We start from the raw sequence: 17,830 nt of genomic DNA on the forward strand, positions 1-17,830 counted from the left end.
TGAAAATGTGAAACTAACCTAAATTTCCTTTGGGGGACTGGCTAGATACGCCACAGCCTAGCCCTGGGTGGGTCGGGTGACGCTGTAGAAAGGGAGGTTAAAAGGCAGACCCCTGAACCGCTGTTCCCGGGCTGGTCTTGGGCTCATCGCTGGGCCAAGCTACTGAATGACTTGAGACCTCAGTTTCTCCGTGCATGAAACATGGAGAATAATATTTACCTACTGGGGTTCATGTGTTCGTAGGCTTAGCACGGGGCCTGGTATGCAGCGCATGCCCGGGGTTGGCGGCTGTCACCATTACATCCTCGCCATTTCCGTTCTTACACCTGGAACAGTACCCCACACCAAGTAGAACATTTTTTTTTAACCCCCAGAATGTTCATAGTTTAAGATCCTTTAGGCAGAAGATTTCTTCATTCACAACCAGTCTAGTTCTAAGTTGTAATAGCTAAGTATACCTTATGTTTTAATAAACGTGAAAGCTTTTTAGAACAAGGAAGGAGGAAGTTTCTGGCCTTTTGGGGCATCTAGGTGTGGCAGGGTGTTTGCATTAAGTATCCTTCAATTTGAGTGTCACCTTCTAGTATTCAAAGACTATAACACCCCTGTATTCAAATGAGGTGGCTGTTTCCCAGCCTCCTAGCTGTTTGGTGTCCCTTATCCAAGTGATTTGCAAGAACCATCCGGGAGGCTGTTTGCTGATTTGCACTCAGGTGCCAGGGACGTCAGTTCTTCACATTGTGGTTTGTATCTGTCCTGAGGCTTTTCTGAATTTCAGGCATCCTGGTCTAGTCCTTCCCTTCCAACCATACACAAACCTGGTAGCACATTTGTTTTTATTATTCTTAAAGTAAAAGGCTTTAACATACAGAGAACATTAGTCAAAGTTGAATCTGTATGTTATGTTTCATGCTTTTGCTTATGAATATTTGGGGTCTTAGGGTTTAGAGAGGAAAACAATAAAGTTACTTTATATAATGTAGCCTTTTTCTAAAGGGCTTCTGAATTTCTAAGATCTTGCAGAAGCTGTTTTTGAACTGGTCATGTGTATTTCAGATGTTATCAGCAGCTGAGCAGCATTACTTGGCCTACTCTTTGAAAGAGGATGTATTTTATGTCACTTTTCCAAAGTGTAGTTATTTGGAACCCTGACTCTGTTATGTACTGGATGTAAAGAACTTGGAATCATCATCAACATTTTGAGCCTCTATTTCCTTGTCTCTAAAATGATGACATGCAGAGTTGTATGGACTAAACAAGATGACCATAGGAAGATGAGAATCATTCTCACAAGGTGCCATTTCCGTTCCTACACCTGGAACAGTACCCCACACCAAGGAGAACATTTTTTGAGCACTTCAGAATTTACCAGGGTCTGTGTTAGCACATAGCCTTATTTCATACAGCCCCTCACGGAAGCTCTGCGTAGATGTTATTATTCCCATGTAATGGCTGAGGAGGCACAGAGAGGGTATGTAACTTGCCCCGGGTGAGCAGGATGAGTAACCCCCGTGGTCTGATGTAATTGTGCTCCCTGGCCGCCTCATGCTAACAAAATGTAAAGCACTAAAGTAGAGCTGGAGTCAGCAAACTACGGCCTATGGGCCACATCTGGCCCACCTCTCGTTTTTGTAAATAGGTTTTATTAGAGCACAGCTGTGTCCATCTGTATCATCTGTGGTTCCTTTCACACTATAATAGCAGAACTGAATGGTTATGACCGAAAACCTAAAACATTTACTCTCTGGTCCTACATAGGAAGAGTTTGCCGTGTACAGAGTGAGGCCCTGATGTGCGGCACTGGGTTGCACATGCGTCCAGAATATGTCGACATGTTGGTCTTTGATTGAAACTGTGAGCTGAGAGATGAACAAGTTTGCGTCCTCTTTTTGATGATTTCTTGTTCTTGTTATCATTCTGAAGGAGCTGTGGGCTCAGGATCTGAACAAAGTCCGCGAGCGGATGACAAAGTTTATTGACGACACGATGAGGGAAACTGCCGAGCCCTTCTTGTTTGTGGATGAGGTGAGTGGGCTCCTTGTCTTGGTGTTACTTTTTGATTTGTCTGTATCCTCTGAAGTTTACTTTTCTGGTTCTCTTTTCTTGGAGAGCTCTCCTGTCAGAGGACTCTCTTGGTTGAGAGCTGGTTTTCTTCCAGGTTCTGAATTATCACAGCTTTTCATTTTCTCATCTTCCCTGTTAAGACTGCACAGCCTGGGTGGCTTCTTCATTCTCGCCACTAGAGGGCGCCTGCTGCACGGGAGCGTCTAGATAACCATTGTAATCACAAAAGGGGGTGCCTGTGAGCTGCAGAAATGATTGCATTTGGCCCTGAGTGAGACGGCAGGGGAGGTGGGACTGAGGGGCAGCTGGGGAGCTCCTGCCACGTGTAAGGATGTGCCCAAGCAGCAGGGTGTAGCCTCAGTGTCACTCAATCTTTCTTTTTTTTTTTAAGGGGTCAGGAATTGCAATATGAAATATCCTGCCTTTTAGATGTTATGATACTGGCAACGTTCTATTTCTCAGGTTGGGGTGGTCGGTTTAAAAAATGTTCATGGTATTATTATGCATTAAAGCTTATATATGGGAGACGTATACTCTTGTAGTATCATATATTTTAGGTGACACGTTAAAAAGGAAAATATTGTGTAGGAGAATGAAGCACATGTCTATACACCCTACTGTACTGAAAGCTCAGGCAGCTGAGGTCTGCAGACCATCTGCTGAGTTCACGGATCAGAGCGAACTTCCCCGTGTTGGCACAGACTGAAGGAGCCAGGCAGCAGACCCCCGCACAGCCACCGTGATGGTCTTGTCTTTGTGTTTGTGGCTCTCCTAGTTCCTCACGTACCTGTTTTCCCGGGAGAACAGCATCTGGGATGAGAAGTATGATGCGGTGGACATGCAGGACATGAACAACCCCTTGTCCCATTACTGGATCTCCTCCTCGCACAACACGTGCGTTTCGCCGCGAGGCTGGGCTGGGTGGGGCCACTGAAGGGCCATCTGGGGGCAGGAGGGTCCAGTGGGCTGCTCTGGCCAAGCGTGCGCGAGGTGAGAGGTGGGCGGAGCGTGGCGCCATGCTGCCCAGACTGCATGTACGGGAGCTTCTGGAAGAGGTGGGCGGATGCACCTCCCTTTCCTAGTTGGCAATGCAATAAAAAAATAGTCCTTTTTCTGTGGCCCTAAGAAGCAAGTCAGCAAAGCTAGTGTTTACAGTTTGGGCATCTCAAGGCAGCCACAGCAAAGCCGCTGAATCAGTCACTGAATTGATGTTTTACTCAGTGTCTGCCCTGTGCCAGGCCTTGTGCTTGCAGGGTGTGGCAGACACAGCAGAGAAGGGGCGGAGCAGCCCCCATCCTCATGTGCTGGGAGGAAAAGGGCCTCTTTTGTGTCTTAACGAACAGAAGTTGGTGAGTGAAGAAGTGGTGAGGCAAGGATGAGGGTTTCAGACTGAGGAACAGCATGTGCAAAGGCCCAGGACAGAAAGGAGTGACAGGGTCTGTTATGACTAGACTGAAATCCAGGGAATGAATGGCAGGAGAGGAGGGCGTTCAGGGTCAGCTTGAGTGGCATCTTTTAAATCACACTGAGAGTGGCGGCACTGCAGCCACAGATGGCTTTTCAGCCAGAGAGCCACATGCCCAAATTTACATCTTTGGAAGATACCCTGATTGCAAAAGAGTAGACTGGGAGGGAGAAATGGATGTTGTGCTCAAGTCCCAATAGTTTGCCTTAAAAGGCAAGGAGGGTGGAGGCCGCGCGGGCAGCTGGAGGGCTGTCGGCTGGTATGTCCCCTGGTGCGTTCCAGGCAGGAGTTGGAGGGAAGGCCTTTTAAGTTCATCTCCGGACATTTGGGGAGGTGGAGTCTTTTTTGGGGGCCGGCTGAGTTCCTGGTTCTCCCGCCCCACCATGTCCATTGGCTTTAGAGTTTGTGTCCTAGAATGGTGAATTCTGCCACTCAGAAGACGGTTAAGGAACATAAAGTGAAAAAGGGGAGACGTGGTGAGGAGCGAGCTATTTTCATGTCAGCTCTGGTGGGCGTAGTTCTTAGTGTAGTGCATTTACCAGGAGTTGCAGGGCACCCACCTGTGCCTGGCCTGGCGCCCTGACATGGAAATGATGGGCCATCTCTGCCCTGTCTAGACCGAAGGCCCAGGGCGCAGCCATGGGGGGCAGTCACTAAGCTGCTATCACATGTCAGTCTCACTCCTGACACCTCCTGACCAAGTTCTCTTTGAGAGAACACACAGTCCCAGCCCTCCACTGGGGTTACCGGCTAGCCTTGGTCACATCCTACGATCGTGGCCTGAGTCGAGGCTCGTGACTGGCCCAGATCCTAACCATGGTCGGTCTAGACGGGAGGAGCTCAGGACATGGGGGCTGGGGCTGAGCCGCTGCCCAAGGGCATCTCGGAAGCAGGCTTGCCCCCTCACGGCCGCGCCTCCCATCCAGGTACCTCACAGGCGACCAGCTGCGGAGCGAGTCGTCCACGGAAGCGTACGTCCGCTGCCTGCGAATGGGCTGCCGCTGCATTGAGCGTGAGTGCCTTGCCCAGGCGGGGGTGACAGCAGCAACGCGCTGAGGCTGTCGTTGTGGTGGCTTGAAGCTTCTTTTGATTTAAGGGCCTGAGTAGTGGGGATGGGCGGGACGGGCAGGGGAACACCCAGGTGTGCGTAGCATCTGGAGTGGGGGACCTGGCTACCGACAGTGAGGGATGTTTCCCCAGAAGACAGTTGTCCCCAAGACGAGGACTGGTGTCAGCCCAGCCAGGCTGGAGCCACAAATCCGTGGGCAGTGGGCTTGGGCATCTAGAAGGTGCCCTACACACTGGCCAGGCTGGGTGGCCAGTAGTGATGCCCCCTGTGTTTCAGCAGCTGGCCCTGCTGGGGGTGCCACCCGGACCGTTCTTTCCCAGATGCCCTTGTGGGTGATGAGGAGCACCCACCCTGCCCGGAGCTGGCTGTTTGCTCCCTTCCTGCCTCTCGCCCTCCCGGCCTGGCCTCACCACCAGAGCTTGTAGATGTATTGGTCTGAGGAAAGGCCCGAACCCCTGATCTAGGCTCCGCTTTTACCAAAATCATTCGTCATGGTATCAGACTTCAGTGGCGCTTATCCCTACACGCTGTCACCACATTTGTGGTCTCTTCCCCTGCAGAAAAAGGCAAATGTGAAAAAATCAAGTTTGAAACTGTCAGCTCCTGTTACCTTTGGGGGTTGAAAATATAGGGGTTGTTCACCTTCTACTACTCTAGTTCTGTTTGACTATTTTACCATACATAAACCTTTAAAAATAAATTTCTCATTGCTCTGTATTATTTCCACTAGCAGATAAAGTAAGCCAAAGATTAGACAAGTGAAATCAGAAAAAAGAAACCCACCTTGCAAATATTTTTAGAAAAGAAACATTTGAACTAGTTTCTTTGGGGCACAGGGACCTTTAATTAAACAACCAGAATCTTGCTGCTGTAACTGTACAGGTGGCCTGTCCTCACGATGGGGGGCCCCGAGGGTAGTTACTGGGTCAGGCCCCCCGGTCTCCGGGGAGCCGCAGCCGATCTCCTGGCTGTGGTGAGGGGACCGGTGAGGTGGGGAGCAGCGGGTCAGGTGCTCAGGCCGCACGTTTCTCCCCTAGTGGACTGCTGGGATGGGCCTGACGGGAGGCCCATCATCTACCACGGCTGGACACGGACCACCAAGATCAAGTTTGATGACGTTGTGCAGGCCATCAAAGACCACGCCTTTGTCACCTCAAGGTCGGTTGGCTGGTTTCCCAGTGGTTTGCCTGTAAGGGGAAGGCCGCAAGGGCTGGGCAGACAGACCCCCCACTCAACCCCTCCACCTTCCGCCGCCCCAGCCAGAGCTCCATCTTGGCCAGAGTCATTGCCAGCAAGGCCTCAGCCATTGGCGCCCCCTGCAGGCCAAGGGCGCAGGTCACTCCCTGGCGCTGGAGCCTGGAGGAGCCGGATGCTAGGAAACCCTGTGGCTGTTCCGTGCTGTCTTCCCCCCTTGCTGAGCGGGCCTGGCCCCTCTGCCAGGAAAGCACAGATGGAGTGAGTGCCTTGCCCTCTGACCGGCCCCTGCCGCCTGCAGCTTCCCCGTGATCCTGTCCATAGAGGAGCACTGTGGTGTGGAGCAGCAGCGCCACATGGCCAGGGTGTTCAAGGAGGTGTTTGGCGACATGCTGCTGATGAAGCCCACGGAGGCCAGTGCTGACCAGCTGCCCTCGCCCAGCCAGCTGCGGGAGAAGATCATCATCAAGGTGGGTGGCGTTCATTCAGGAGAGCCAGCGGCTCCGGGCACCGGCTCCAGGTTCCGCCTCCCCCAGGTTCCGCCGCCCCCTTACTAAGTCTGTGCATGACCCCGGGCAAGGTCCTCTAGCCTCTTGGTGCCTCTGTCCTCACTGCTCTTGGGGGGTTAAGAATAGAAACCCCCGCATTCTCTCTGAACGTACCGTGAAGGGATGTGCAAGAGGCTTAGAATGGTGCCCATTCCAGGGTAGGTGCCACATAAATGCTGACTCACTATCAGCCATTCATTCTTTTGGCAAACCTGCAGCATGCCCCTCTTGGAGTCAGGCCTGTGGGAGGTTCTAGGGGGTGTGCCTGTGCCCCAGGCACTTTCTCTCCCTCGGGGGCACCCAGTCTAGTGGGCGAGGCAGATTGGCGGTGCATGGTTACCCAGAAAGGCACTGGGGATGGTGTGGGTGGTGTACCAGGTGTTCTGGGGACAGAGGAGTGATCAGCCACACCCCAGAGTGCCAGGCAGGGGGTGCTGTTAGGGTATTTGTATTACAGGCATAAAAAGACCAAATGGATGGTGGCTTGCAGCATCCAAGAGTTTATTTCCTCCTCATTGGAAGGAGAGGGTTCTAGAAGCATGGAACTCTGGCCCAAAAGGTTATCCAGGGACCCGGGGTCCTCTCCTCTTGTTCCACAGTCTCCCAGGGAAGGGGCTTTCAACTGGGGTCCCACAGACCCCTGAAGAATCAGAGAGAGACTGGAAGGGGTGTAGTGTGTGAACTTTGGGAAAAAAAACATGCCTCTTTATTTTTATTAACCAGTAAGTAAAACTTAACATTTCCTTCCATTATGAATGTTGGCAATAAGCCACTGGGAGCTTTGACACCAACAGAAATCACGAACATTTTCATGCCACATGTATGTTTGTTGCCAATACCTCAAAATAATGCATTCATCACTACTTTGAAATTATGATGGTTATTAGCTCTGCCTCTAGATCTTATGAGATGTTAATAAACAGGCACGCCTATTATATATTGCATATATCTTTAATTTAGTACCTTAATAATTGTGTTTCAGTAAAATTAATTTCTCTTATCATAATAAACGTTATTCTCAGGAAAGGGTCTGTAGTCTTCCCCAGACTTCAGGGTGGGTCCATGGCACGGAAATGGTGATGGCTCTGCCCCAGGGCATCATCATGTGGGGAAAGTGCTCCAGGTTGTAAAGGAAATGTGAGGGTGTTGAGGGCCAGCGATTTCTGGTAAGCAACGAGATGTTATATACAGGTCCTCCTGTGCATTAGAACGCAGTCACATGACCACACCGCCTGCCAGGGAGGCTGAATATGAGCTGTTAGCTGGGCAGCCATTAGTGGAAGGAGGCGGATGGATTTCACTGATAACTCACAGGTTCCTGTGAAGAACAGACAGGTGTTGACCCCACAGAGAAGGAGGGGTGCCCTTCAGGTTGGGGGAGTTACATTGTAAAGGTGTGGTGGTGTGAACATGTGGTGTGGCTCCTAGACTGTGACCGGACCCCAGGGCACACTGGGAACAATCCCTACCATCCATGGGGTCACAGTGTCTAGTGGGGAGACAGAGTCCTCAGGAGAGAAGCCTCAAAACCAGGCATTGTGCGGGGGCTTTGGTAGAGGCCCGTCCAGAGAAATGGGCTCAGAGAAGTGCTGTCGCCTGCCCAGGGTTGCAGAGCCACAAGGGCAGCAGCTGTGCTGTCTGCACCCAGGCCTCCTAGGTCTGCCTCCTTCCGCCACCCTGCCCGGCCGTGCCCGCCGGACTGGCTCTGCTCCTGCCTTTCGCTCCGTGGGCTGGAGAATTCTGGGCACGTAGAGGGTGCCACTGACTCACCTAGGGGTATCGAGCCCATGCTCTCTGCCGAGCACTGTTCAAGCCCAGGAGATTCTGTGGGGAACCAAGCCAAGTCCCTGCCCTCCAGGCCTTATATTCAAGCAGGGAAGTCAGAAGACAAACAGATGGACACATAGATTCCCACAGGGCTAAGCGCAGGAGAAAGCTACTTACCAGGGCAGCGACAGGGGAAGGGGCCTGTGGCTACTTTCAGATCAGGTGGTCAGGGAAAGCTTCTCTGAGGAGGTGACCCAGAGCCAAACGCAGGTAGGGAGAAGCCAGCAGCGAGAACACCGTGCAGAGGTCCTGGGTGGGCTGCTGCTGATGGAGGCCAGCCGGCTGGTGAATGCTCACTGCGTCCCATGCTGGGGTCTCCAGGGAGACAGACTGTGCATGTTTTCCCCTCAGCATAAGAAGCTGGGCCCCCGAGGCGACGTGGATGTCAACATGGAGGACAAGAAAGATGAGCACAAGCAGCAGGGAGAGCTGTACATGTGGGATCCCATCGACCAGGTGGGACTTCTTGCAGCCCTTCTCAGAGCCTTGCCTGTGTCCGAGCCTGCTGGGGAGCTCTGGGGATGCTCCTGCCCTGCTCCCGTTGACCCAAGTGAATTTATTGTTACAATGAAACTTGATTTTTCTTTTGTTTTATTAATGTTTTAGTATGAAATAATTTTATATTCAGTAGAATATGCTGTGTATTTACACACACACACACAGATACAGAGAGCTCTCATAAACCTTCACCCAGCTCTCCCCAATGCTAACATCCTATGTCACCAGAGTATAATTATGGTGGCCAGGAGATGAACATGGTACAAAACTTCTAGTTCAAAGACCTTATTCCAGTTTCACCAGTTGGTCCACCGGCGTCCTCATCCTGGCCTAGGATCCAGTCTAGGATTCGATCATTAGTTGTGCTGACTCCCCGGTATCCTCCAATCTGGGGCGGTTCCATTGAAACCTTATTATTTGGGGGAGATAAGGCATTTGAGCACTGACGCCACTTCTCATATCCTTTAACCTAAGGTACAAATTCATTTGAGTGTATTTGTAATGTATTTTTATATTACATGAAATAAATATGAAAAATGGTTAAAACTTTTAACCATTAAATTAAATTAATAGTTAAGTTAATGACTAAACCATTAATTTGATGGTTACAATTCAATGTTGAAGAAAGGGTCTCTAGGCAGACCGGCTGAGAAAATCCCGAAAGTCTTAAAAAGGGGACAAAATAGAAAAATACAGTCATTAGGATACAAAAAAAAAAACCCACCGTTCATAAGAGGCTTCAGATTAAATAAACATGAAATAGAAAATTGATATTGAGTTGTATCTACCCTCAGAGACACTGTATAGAAAGTCCTGAAAATGCCGAATGAACCCAAAATAAATAGGTGTTTTCAGAGAAATATCTCAGGGGGCAGTGTCCGTGAAGTGACCGCAAATGTCTTTGAGCGTGGGGGAACGCGCGTCCCCAGTGAATGCTGGGGTGAAGCCAGGCGGGGGCCCTGGACCCCAGTGTTGACGGGCAGAGGCTCCGAGGGAGAGCTCACGCTGGGGTCGCTTTCCAGAAGTGGACTCGGCACTACTGCGCCGTCGCCGAAGCCAAGCTGTCCTTCAGCGATGACATTGAACAGAACGTGGACGAGGAGCTGCCCCAGGTGGGTGGGGACCTCACTGTCCCTCTGGTCCTGTGGCCTGCAGCCCGGGGCATCCTCAGCCCCAGGAGCTGCCTCTTTGGGTACCAGGGCCTGCCTCACTGTTCTCTGATTGGCTGGCTGGCCCAGACGCTTAACCAATGAGGTTCAAGGGTCTTTCCTGAGCTTGGGAGAGCCTCCTTGGCCTGTGCTGCTCGCCTGGGGGGGGTGGTCCCTGCTCTGCCAAGCCCGCCCCCTGGCCTGCTTCCGGGCTATCCTGCCCTCTGCCCTCAGGCTGCTGGCCATCCTTGGTCTCATAAACCTTCACCTGGTCCTTAAGTGCAGCCCCCAGGGCAGTGTGGCTTTCAGACTTTCTGCACATTCGAGCTGAGGATGGTATGGGGACCCCTCACTCCACGTCCCAGGACTTCAGGAGGCTGCCACAAAAGGGGTGTGTTGGGAGTTAGGAGGCAGGCAGGGGGTCTTGGGGTGGGGACGAGCGGAGGCCAGCCTCTGTTCACTGGGCCTGAGGCAGCATGTGTAGAGGGAGCAGGTGCTGGGGGTCTGGTGCAGGTTTTCAGAAGCCCCTCCTCTCCTTGTGGCCCAGGACACCCCCCCCACAGAGCTGCATTTTGGGGAGAAGTGGTTCCACAAGAAGGTGGAGAAGAGGGTAAGTGCAGAGAAGCTGCTGCAGGAATACTGTGCCGAGACCGGGGCCAAGGACGGGACATTCCTGGTGCGGGAGAGCAAGACCTTCCCCAACGACTACACCCTGTCCTTCTGGTAAGGACCCTCGGTGCCGTGCCGCCTTCCCCTCGCAGCTGGCCGGATGGAGGGTGTGGGGAGTGGTGTGAGATGAGGCTGGACTCTGTGGGCCTGGACTCGACTCTCGACTCAGTTAGCAAGCTGGTTGAGGGGGGGCAAGGGTGAGGCAGGCGAGGCCTGAAAAACACAGTAATCAAGGTTAGGGTATTTCAATGCAATAGTCAATGTGAAAAAAATCAAAAGTAATGCAAAAAAAATTTGTGATAACAAAATATCAACATTTTAAATAAACACAGGATCAATGTGACCTCATTTACCTACCCTCAGTCCTGGCCCTGGAGTGGGTGGTGTGACCTTGTGCAAGTTCACTCAACCTCCTGGAATCTCCGTCTCCTCGCCTCTAAAGTAGAGATTTTATGGTGCTGTTGTGAGCTTTCTCATTCAGTCATTCACTCATTCAGCTGTGCCTTCATTCATTAGAAGATAACTATTCTGTGTTGTACACCTGAAACTAATGTAATGTAATACTGTGTGTCAACTACCCTTCAATAAAAAAAAAAAAAAAAAAAAAAGAAGATAACTATTGATGCCTGCTCTATGCTAGGCACAGTGATTTAGCAGTGAGCACCCCAACGAGGTCTCTCCGATGGCGATTAGTCTGTTGTGGGAGGTGGACAATGAGAAAGGAACTATGCAAATCATACCTAATTGTCGTTGTGATAAGTATGATGAGGAAAATGCAAGATACTATGAAAATCTGCGAGAGGGGATCTAATGTAAGGCTGGTAAAGGGAGACGTTGTGAAGAAAGTGATGTTTAAGTTGAGCTCCAAAGGATAAAAATTAAGGCAACATACAAATGATAGTGATGGTCAAAGCCTATAAGATGCTTACTATGAGCCAGATAGCATTCCGGGCACATTGTGTGTGTGTGATCTTGCTGCATTCTCAGGACAACTCTGTGAGGACTGACCACAGGGATGATAATATGGAGGCTCAGAGAGGACAGGTCAGTTGTTCGACATCACTCAGCTCTCAAGTGGCAGAGTCAGATTTTGAACCCAGGCTGCCTGGCTCCAGAGTGGAAGTTATGTAGGTAAAAGTGAGTGGAGGAAATAGGTAGAATGTTCTGGAATCCAGCCTATGCTAAAGTCCCAGGCCTGCTCTAAGAGCAGAGGCGGCCTGTGTGGCCACATGCAGTGCCCACCCTCAGGGCCCTGGCTGCGGGTCTGGCCCGACCTGGTCTCTGATGCCCCGGGTGCGGGAAGGGCCTGCCGGCCGAGCCCGGGCGCTGATGTTGGCCCTTTCCCCGCAGGCGGTCTGGCCGGGTCCAGCACTGCCGGATCCGCTCCACCATGGAGGGCGGGACCATGAAGTACTACCTGACTGACAACCTCATGTTCACCAGCATCTACGCTCTCATCCAGCACTATCGCGAGACGCACCTGCGCTGTGCCGAGTTCGAGCTCCGGCTCACCGACCCCGTGCCCAACCCCAACCCACACGAGTCAAAGCCGTACGTAATCTTCCTGGATCTTCCTGCTTGTCAAAGCTCATTCCTGTTCTGAAAGCTAGCAAGCAAAAGGAAACTGTGAGGGTTTCCCCTTCGTTTTTTTATGCAGTAATGTTCGTGCCAGTTATGCCTTGCAAAGGGTTGAACAATTCTGGAAGCGAAGAAAAAAATAATTTTTAGGCAGAAGGCCACTAAAATACACATTTCTGGGGGAAATCATCTACCTTACTTTTTTTTTTTTACTTGTCATATTCACATGGATTGCCTTTTAAAATTTGTACTTTGCATCTTTAACCAAAAACCAAACCAAAACTTCTCCAACACTGTGTCCCTGTGCCGCCTGCCTCTGATTCTGAGATGCTCTGCGGGTGACTGTGCCGCTCGCTGGCGCTGGCTGGCCCTTTAGAGTCAGGCGGTGGGTACAGAAAAGCGATTTATTCTCTTGTGCTCCAGGCAGACCCACTACACGAATGTTTTCCCCCAAGCCTGTACCTTGGTGGGCTTGTAAACAATCGCTGCCTTCTGAGGCCTTTCTGGGCGGGGAGGCCCACCGTGTCACGTGCACGTGTTCTGGGCCACGTGTCAGGTGTGTTTGGAGCCAGCGGTTAGCCCTCTGTGGGTGGCCCTCTCACTTGGCCGGTTCCCTGGCTTGTGTTGCAGGTGGTATTACGACGGGCTGAGCCGCGGGGAAGCGGAGGACATGCTGATGAGGGTCCCTCGGGACGGGGCTTTCCTGATCCGGAAGCGGGAAGGTAGCGACTCCTACGCCATCACCTTCAGGTAAGCGCTGGGCTCGCCAGGGAGACTCAGCAAGCTCAGGCGTGAAGAGCCACGGGGGACCTGCAGGCGGCAGTTCAGCCCGCAGTGTCCTCTCCCGAGGGCGTCAGCAACAGTGATGGCAGCAGTAATAGTAAGAGCAGCCTAACGCTGCCACGGGCTTTCCACGTGCCGGGCACTGGTCTGTGTTCTTGACAGTAATGCATTTCATGCTAACTCCTCTTCCGACAACTCTGTGGCCACCGTGCTTGTTTCTCAGAGGAGGAGACCCATGTCCAGTGAGGTTGGGTAACTCGCAGGAACATGCAGCCGGTAAGTGGTGGAACTGGGCCTCCAACCCAGGCAGCCCTGACAGCCCGGATCGGTGGTGGTAGAGATCCGATTTCCTTCCGTTTGTGCTTGCCAGCCAACACTGCTGGTGGGAAGGCCTTGTGGACCAGCCATCTGCGGATGGCGGTCCTCTAATTTATCCACCAGTGCGGTGTCGTGGGGGTTCAGACGCAGGCCATCAGACCGCCCCTCCCTCTCCTCTGCGCCAATGTGTTCCTGACGAGGGTCACAGAGCCCTGGCCGCCGTGTATTGAGTTCCTGACGTTCAGACACTGAGCTGCCTTTGAGGCTTCGTCTGGTTGAGTGCCCACTGTGGCCCATGAGGGGTAGATCCAGTTATTACAAGTGAGGAGATGCAGGCTCAGAGAGGTTAAGTGACCCACCTGGAGTCCCCCAGCTTAGTCCTGGGCTGAGTCAGAATCTTAGATGTGGGTCTGTCCACCTCCAAAGCCTAGGACCTCATCACTGTGAGGCTCAAGCTAGAGGCTTGTTGCCACATTGGGCCTATGGATGTTTTGCTCAGCCTGTGTCTGTTACTAACTGATGATGTTACAAACTGAGAAATTTCACTTGGAAATTCAGATTGCTGCTTATGAGAAATGGGAGGACGTGGCGGCTCTGGGCCCTCACTCTCGCCCGGTGACGGTGGGTGCCAGCTCCACAGAAGGGGCCCCGGTCCTGTTGCCCTGGCTGTCCCCTTCGGTCACTGCCCCAGACTGCCCCCTGGGTGTTTGGGTGGCCCCCACCCCGTGGTCCCTGAGCTGCTGTTGGCTGGTGGCACAGCGGTCAGCGTCACTGCTGTTTCTCAGGACCCGCTGTGCCTGTTCCAGCCAGCGCGGCTCCTCGTGCTGCCAACAGGGATGCCTGGGCGTCTGGGCACTGAGCCTTTGCCATTTGCTCTTCCTCAAAGTCCTCAGTGGTGCAGCCTCTGCCTGAATTGGGAATTGGGAATTCATGCCTCACTGAGCATCTGCTAGGCCAGCCACCGAGCTGGGTGTCGGGGATCGAGCAGTACTATGGTTCTGTCACTCAGGATGATGTTGGGTGCAAGTGACAGAAACCAAACTCCATAGCTGAGACAGACCAGGAAAAGGGTGCGGGGGATTTATTGGCTGCAAATTGAGATGCCTATGAGGTGAAACTCGCTTCTGCCCTGCAGCAGCACACTCCGGGAGGCTGCGAACTAACTCCTTCTCCTGCCCCGTTCCTGTTCCTGTCTCTCTTTTTGATTCTCCTCTTGCCCAGAGAAGCCTGATTTGGCTTCACCTTGGTTACATTTTCCTAATCATTCATTTACTGAGCACGCTGTGGGTGCTGGACACATTGCTAAAGGCTGACCCGGGGGTTGCCTGACAGGCGGAAGTCCCACTCGCCAGGAGACAGCGCCGCCAATCCCACCACGGTGGGGAGGAAGCAGGCTCTGCGAGGTGACCGGGGGAAGGAACCAGAACCTGCCCTGGCTCTGCACCTCCACACCCTAGGGCCTTCCTGCCCTGTGGAGCTTTGTGCAAGATTAAAAATTAATCTTTAATTATGTAAATATATTCTCCTCCTGAAAAAATGGGGGATTGGCAGTGAAAGCTACAGCCCCCTGCGGGCCGTGTCATCTCAGCCCTTGTCCTGGCAGCCTTCTCGCTGGTTTCTCCGCCGAGACTTTTAAAAAAAGAACATCCATTTGAATGTATCTATGGAGAATACGTAGTGCCATGTTTTGTATGGCTGTTCTGTTCCATTTCTTAAAAATACAAATGAGACCATACTATGGTTTCATTATGCAGCTTGTTTTTGTACTCATCAGTATTTTTTGCTTTTTTTTTAAATTAACAATTTAATGAAATACCACTACCAATAAGCCACTGAAGGAGATGTCTTCTAGAGTTTCTTTTTAAAGGAATTTTTGAAGAAATCATTTAAAAGGATGTTTTTTAAACAATAAAAAAATCTCTCTCATGGTACAAGATTTTAAAAGATGAGTAGATTGCTGGTAGTAGCCATGCTGTTAGACCGTTTTAAAAAGATGCTCTTGGCTGTAAGGTTCGGGCCAAAACTTACTTTTGCAAGTGTGTCTATTCTTGCTGATAAAAGGTAATAAGAGTGAGGAGTCTGTTCTGTTTTGGATTTTTTCTGCCTCTTGTTTCAAATGGGTCAGGAAATAAAAGACTTGTGTCCTTTTGGAAAAAGAAAATTCCACTTTTGCACTAGCTGAGCCACTGAAGATAAGATTTAAGGGTTTGGGCACCAGGCCCCCGAGTTCTGGAGTAGACCGGCACACCTTTCTGTAAAGGACCAGGGGATAAATATTTTAGGCCTCACACGCTGTGTGGTCATTGGAGAATGAAAGCATCCATGGGCAACACATAGACGGATGAATGTGGCCACGTTTCAATAAAACTTTATTTACAGAAACAGGGTGGGCTGGATTTGGCCTGTGGGCTGTGGTTTGCCAAGCCTGATCTGGACATTAGCATGTTCCCAAAGTCAAGCCCTGCGTCAGCGCGGAGAGGACGGGCCAGGGGAACTACTGTTGAGTCGCTCAGCAGTGTATCTTCTGAGGTTCAGTTTCCTCGGTGTCTGTTTTGAGAAGACCCGCATCACTGTATTCCCCGTCATTTATGTGGTCCCCCAGGGATGGCTAACTAGGTTCTTCCTGACCGGCGGTCCTTGCACAGCAGTTGTCCGGTCCCCGGGACCTTGGCACGTCAAGCCCACGTGTTCTCCCCGCTGCAGGGCCAGGGGCAAGGTGAAGCACTGCCGTATCAACCGGGACGGCCAGCACTTTGTGCTGGGGACCTCCGCCTACTTCGACAGCCTCGTGGAGCTTGTCAGTTACTATGAGAAGCACGCGCTCTACCGAAAGATGAGGCTGCGCTACCCCGTGACCCCCGAGCTCCTGGAGCGCTACAATATGGTAGGTGGCCGACTCGCTCACGGCTTGGTGGGGCATCTTGTCCGAGGTTATAGTTCATCTGTGGATTCATTCAGCAATTTTACTGAACCCTTATCCCATGTCCAGTACTGCTGTTCATCCTGGGGGTACAAAACTCAACATGGTGGGCAAAGACCCTGCCCTCATGCTGCTTACAGTCTAGTGTGGGAGACAGATGGTAAATTTAGGAGGTAAATAAAATATGCGGAGCTCACCTCAGATGGCTATGGAAAAAACAGACCGGGCAGAGGGAAAAGAGGACTCCGAGTGGTAGGGAGGGGGTTTCTGTTCTCGAAGGGCACCTTGGAGAGAGCTCATTGAGAAAACACGTGCGCAGACAGCAGAGGAGGTAGAGGGGGCCGTGCAGCTCTGCGGGGGGAGGAGGAGGAGCAGGCACGGAGGTGCTGAGCTGAGGTGCGCCTGGAGAAGCAGCAGCGCGGCTGGAATTGAGTGAGCCGGGGGGTGGCGGGTAGAAATAACTGGGGAGGGGGAGGAGCCGGGGGCTGCGTGGTGCAGGGCTTGCCAGGCCCTCGTGAGGTGCTGGCATTCATTCTGGGCTGTTGGGTCGCGTTCTGAGCAGGGAGATGCCTGATCTGCTTCCACATCCCACTGCCTACCAGGTGGATTCATTAACTTATTGGAAAGGGTTTTACTGGGCACTCACTGTGTACTGGAATCTGTTCTAGATACTGGGGTATGGTGGGACCGTCTGCCCATGGGACGTTGGGGTTCTAGACGGGGCTGCAGATGACATAGGTGCAGTCACATAAATAAGGTGTTTCTGGGCAGTGCAAACTACAGCAAAGAAAATAGGGCAGGATCGGGGGGTAATCAATGGGTGCTGCATTAAACGGAAGCCAGAGAGGCCGGAGAAGGCTGCCTTAGGAGAGCCCAAAGGTGAGCCAAACCTCCAGGTCCTGAGATGGGAGGAAACCAGCCACAGGGGATGTGAAGGAAGCCAGCTCCAGTCAAGGGAGCATGGGTGGCACCCACCTTGAGGTGACTGATGGACAGGGGGAGAGGCGAGGGAAGGCAGGATGGATCTCCAGGGTGTGCTGGCAAATGCCTAACTAGCTCTCCCCGGGGAAAGAAGCCCTGTTCTGTGGCATTTGCTGATTTCCATGGTGTAAATACTTCCGTGGTGGCCAATTTCAAGCCACAGACATTGAATGTGGGGCAGGAAGAGATGTATGATGGGTGGGTTCTTGCAAGCAGTATGCCGCTGGAGCTCCGGGTTTGTGTCACGAAGGAGCAGCACGCCTGGCACATCAGGCCAGCAGAGGAGCCTCTCACTTGGGGACGAGGTTTCCAAGTTTTCCGGAGCTTCTTAATAGCTGTCTCCACCCACGTGGCACATGTAAACCGGGGCTTCAACTCTCCTACCAGCGGGTAGGAAATGGCAAGGATGCTAGAACCCTTGTTCTGTGTAAGGGCTGTCCCAGGAGCTTGGATGGTTCCATTTATTTTTCTTTGTTCTTTTCCAGGAAAGAGATATAAACTCCCTCTATGACGTCAGCAGAATGTATGTGGATCCCAGCGAAATCAATCCTTCCATGGTACAGTACTGACCCCCCAGTTCACACCATCCCACTGCCACCCAGTCAGTGGATTGGCATGCAGTCCATCCCCCACTTATAACAGGGCAAGGGAACATTTGGGAATCCTGGCCCCAAAACTAGATTTTTTGGTGGTGGTGGGGAAATGTTGAGTGACAATATGATGTCTGGTTTCAGGGAAGAGGTTAATAGAATTCCATCCCAATTCGAC

General features: G+C 51.9%; 1 protein-coding gene across 1 annotated transcript in view; it reads left to right on the forward strand.

Annotated features, from left to right (window-relative positions):
• The window catches only part of PLCG2 (phospholipase C gamma 2), a 126,054-nt gene that overhangs the window by 74,221 nt on the left and 34,003 nt on the right, over positions 1–17,830 (forward strand). The window contains exons 10-21 of the mRNA XM_036909355.2: positions 1,924–2,025; positions 2,840–2,958; positions 4,456–4,541; positions 5,636–5,756; positions 6,094–6,262; positions 8,519–8,623; positions 9,688–9,777; positions 10,361–10,536; positions 11,833–12,033; positions 12,691–12,810; positions 15,865–16,045; positions 17,548–17,619. Coding sequence (XP_036765250.2) covers positions 1,924–2,025; positions 2,840–2,958; positions 4,456–4,541; positions 5,636–5,756; positions 6,094–6,262; positions 8,519–8,623; positions 9,688–9,777; positions 10,361–10,536; positions 11,833–12,033; positions 12,691–12,810; positions 15,865–16,045; positions 17,548–17,619 — 1,542 coding nt within the window. The remainder of the gene's footprint in view (positions 1–1,923; positions 2,026–2,839; positions 2,959–4,455; positions 4,542–5,635; positions 5,757–6,093; positions 6,263–8,518; positions 8,624–9,687; positions 9,778–10,360; positions 10,537–11,832; positions 12,034–12,690; positions 12,811–15,864; positions 16,046–17,547; positions 17,620–17,830) is intronic.

The sequence above is a fragment of the Manis pentadactyla genome, chromosome 15 (assembly GCF_030020395.1).
Source record: "Manis pentadactyla isolate mManPen7 chromosome 15, mManPen7.hap1, whole genome shotgun sequence".
Lineage (NCBI taxonomy): Eukaryota > Metazoa > Chordata > Mammalia > Pholidota > Manidae > Manis > Manis pentadactyla.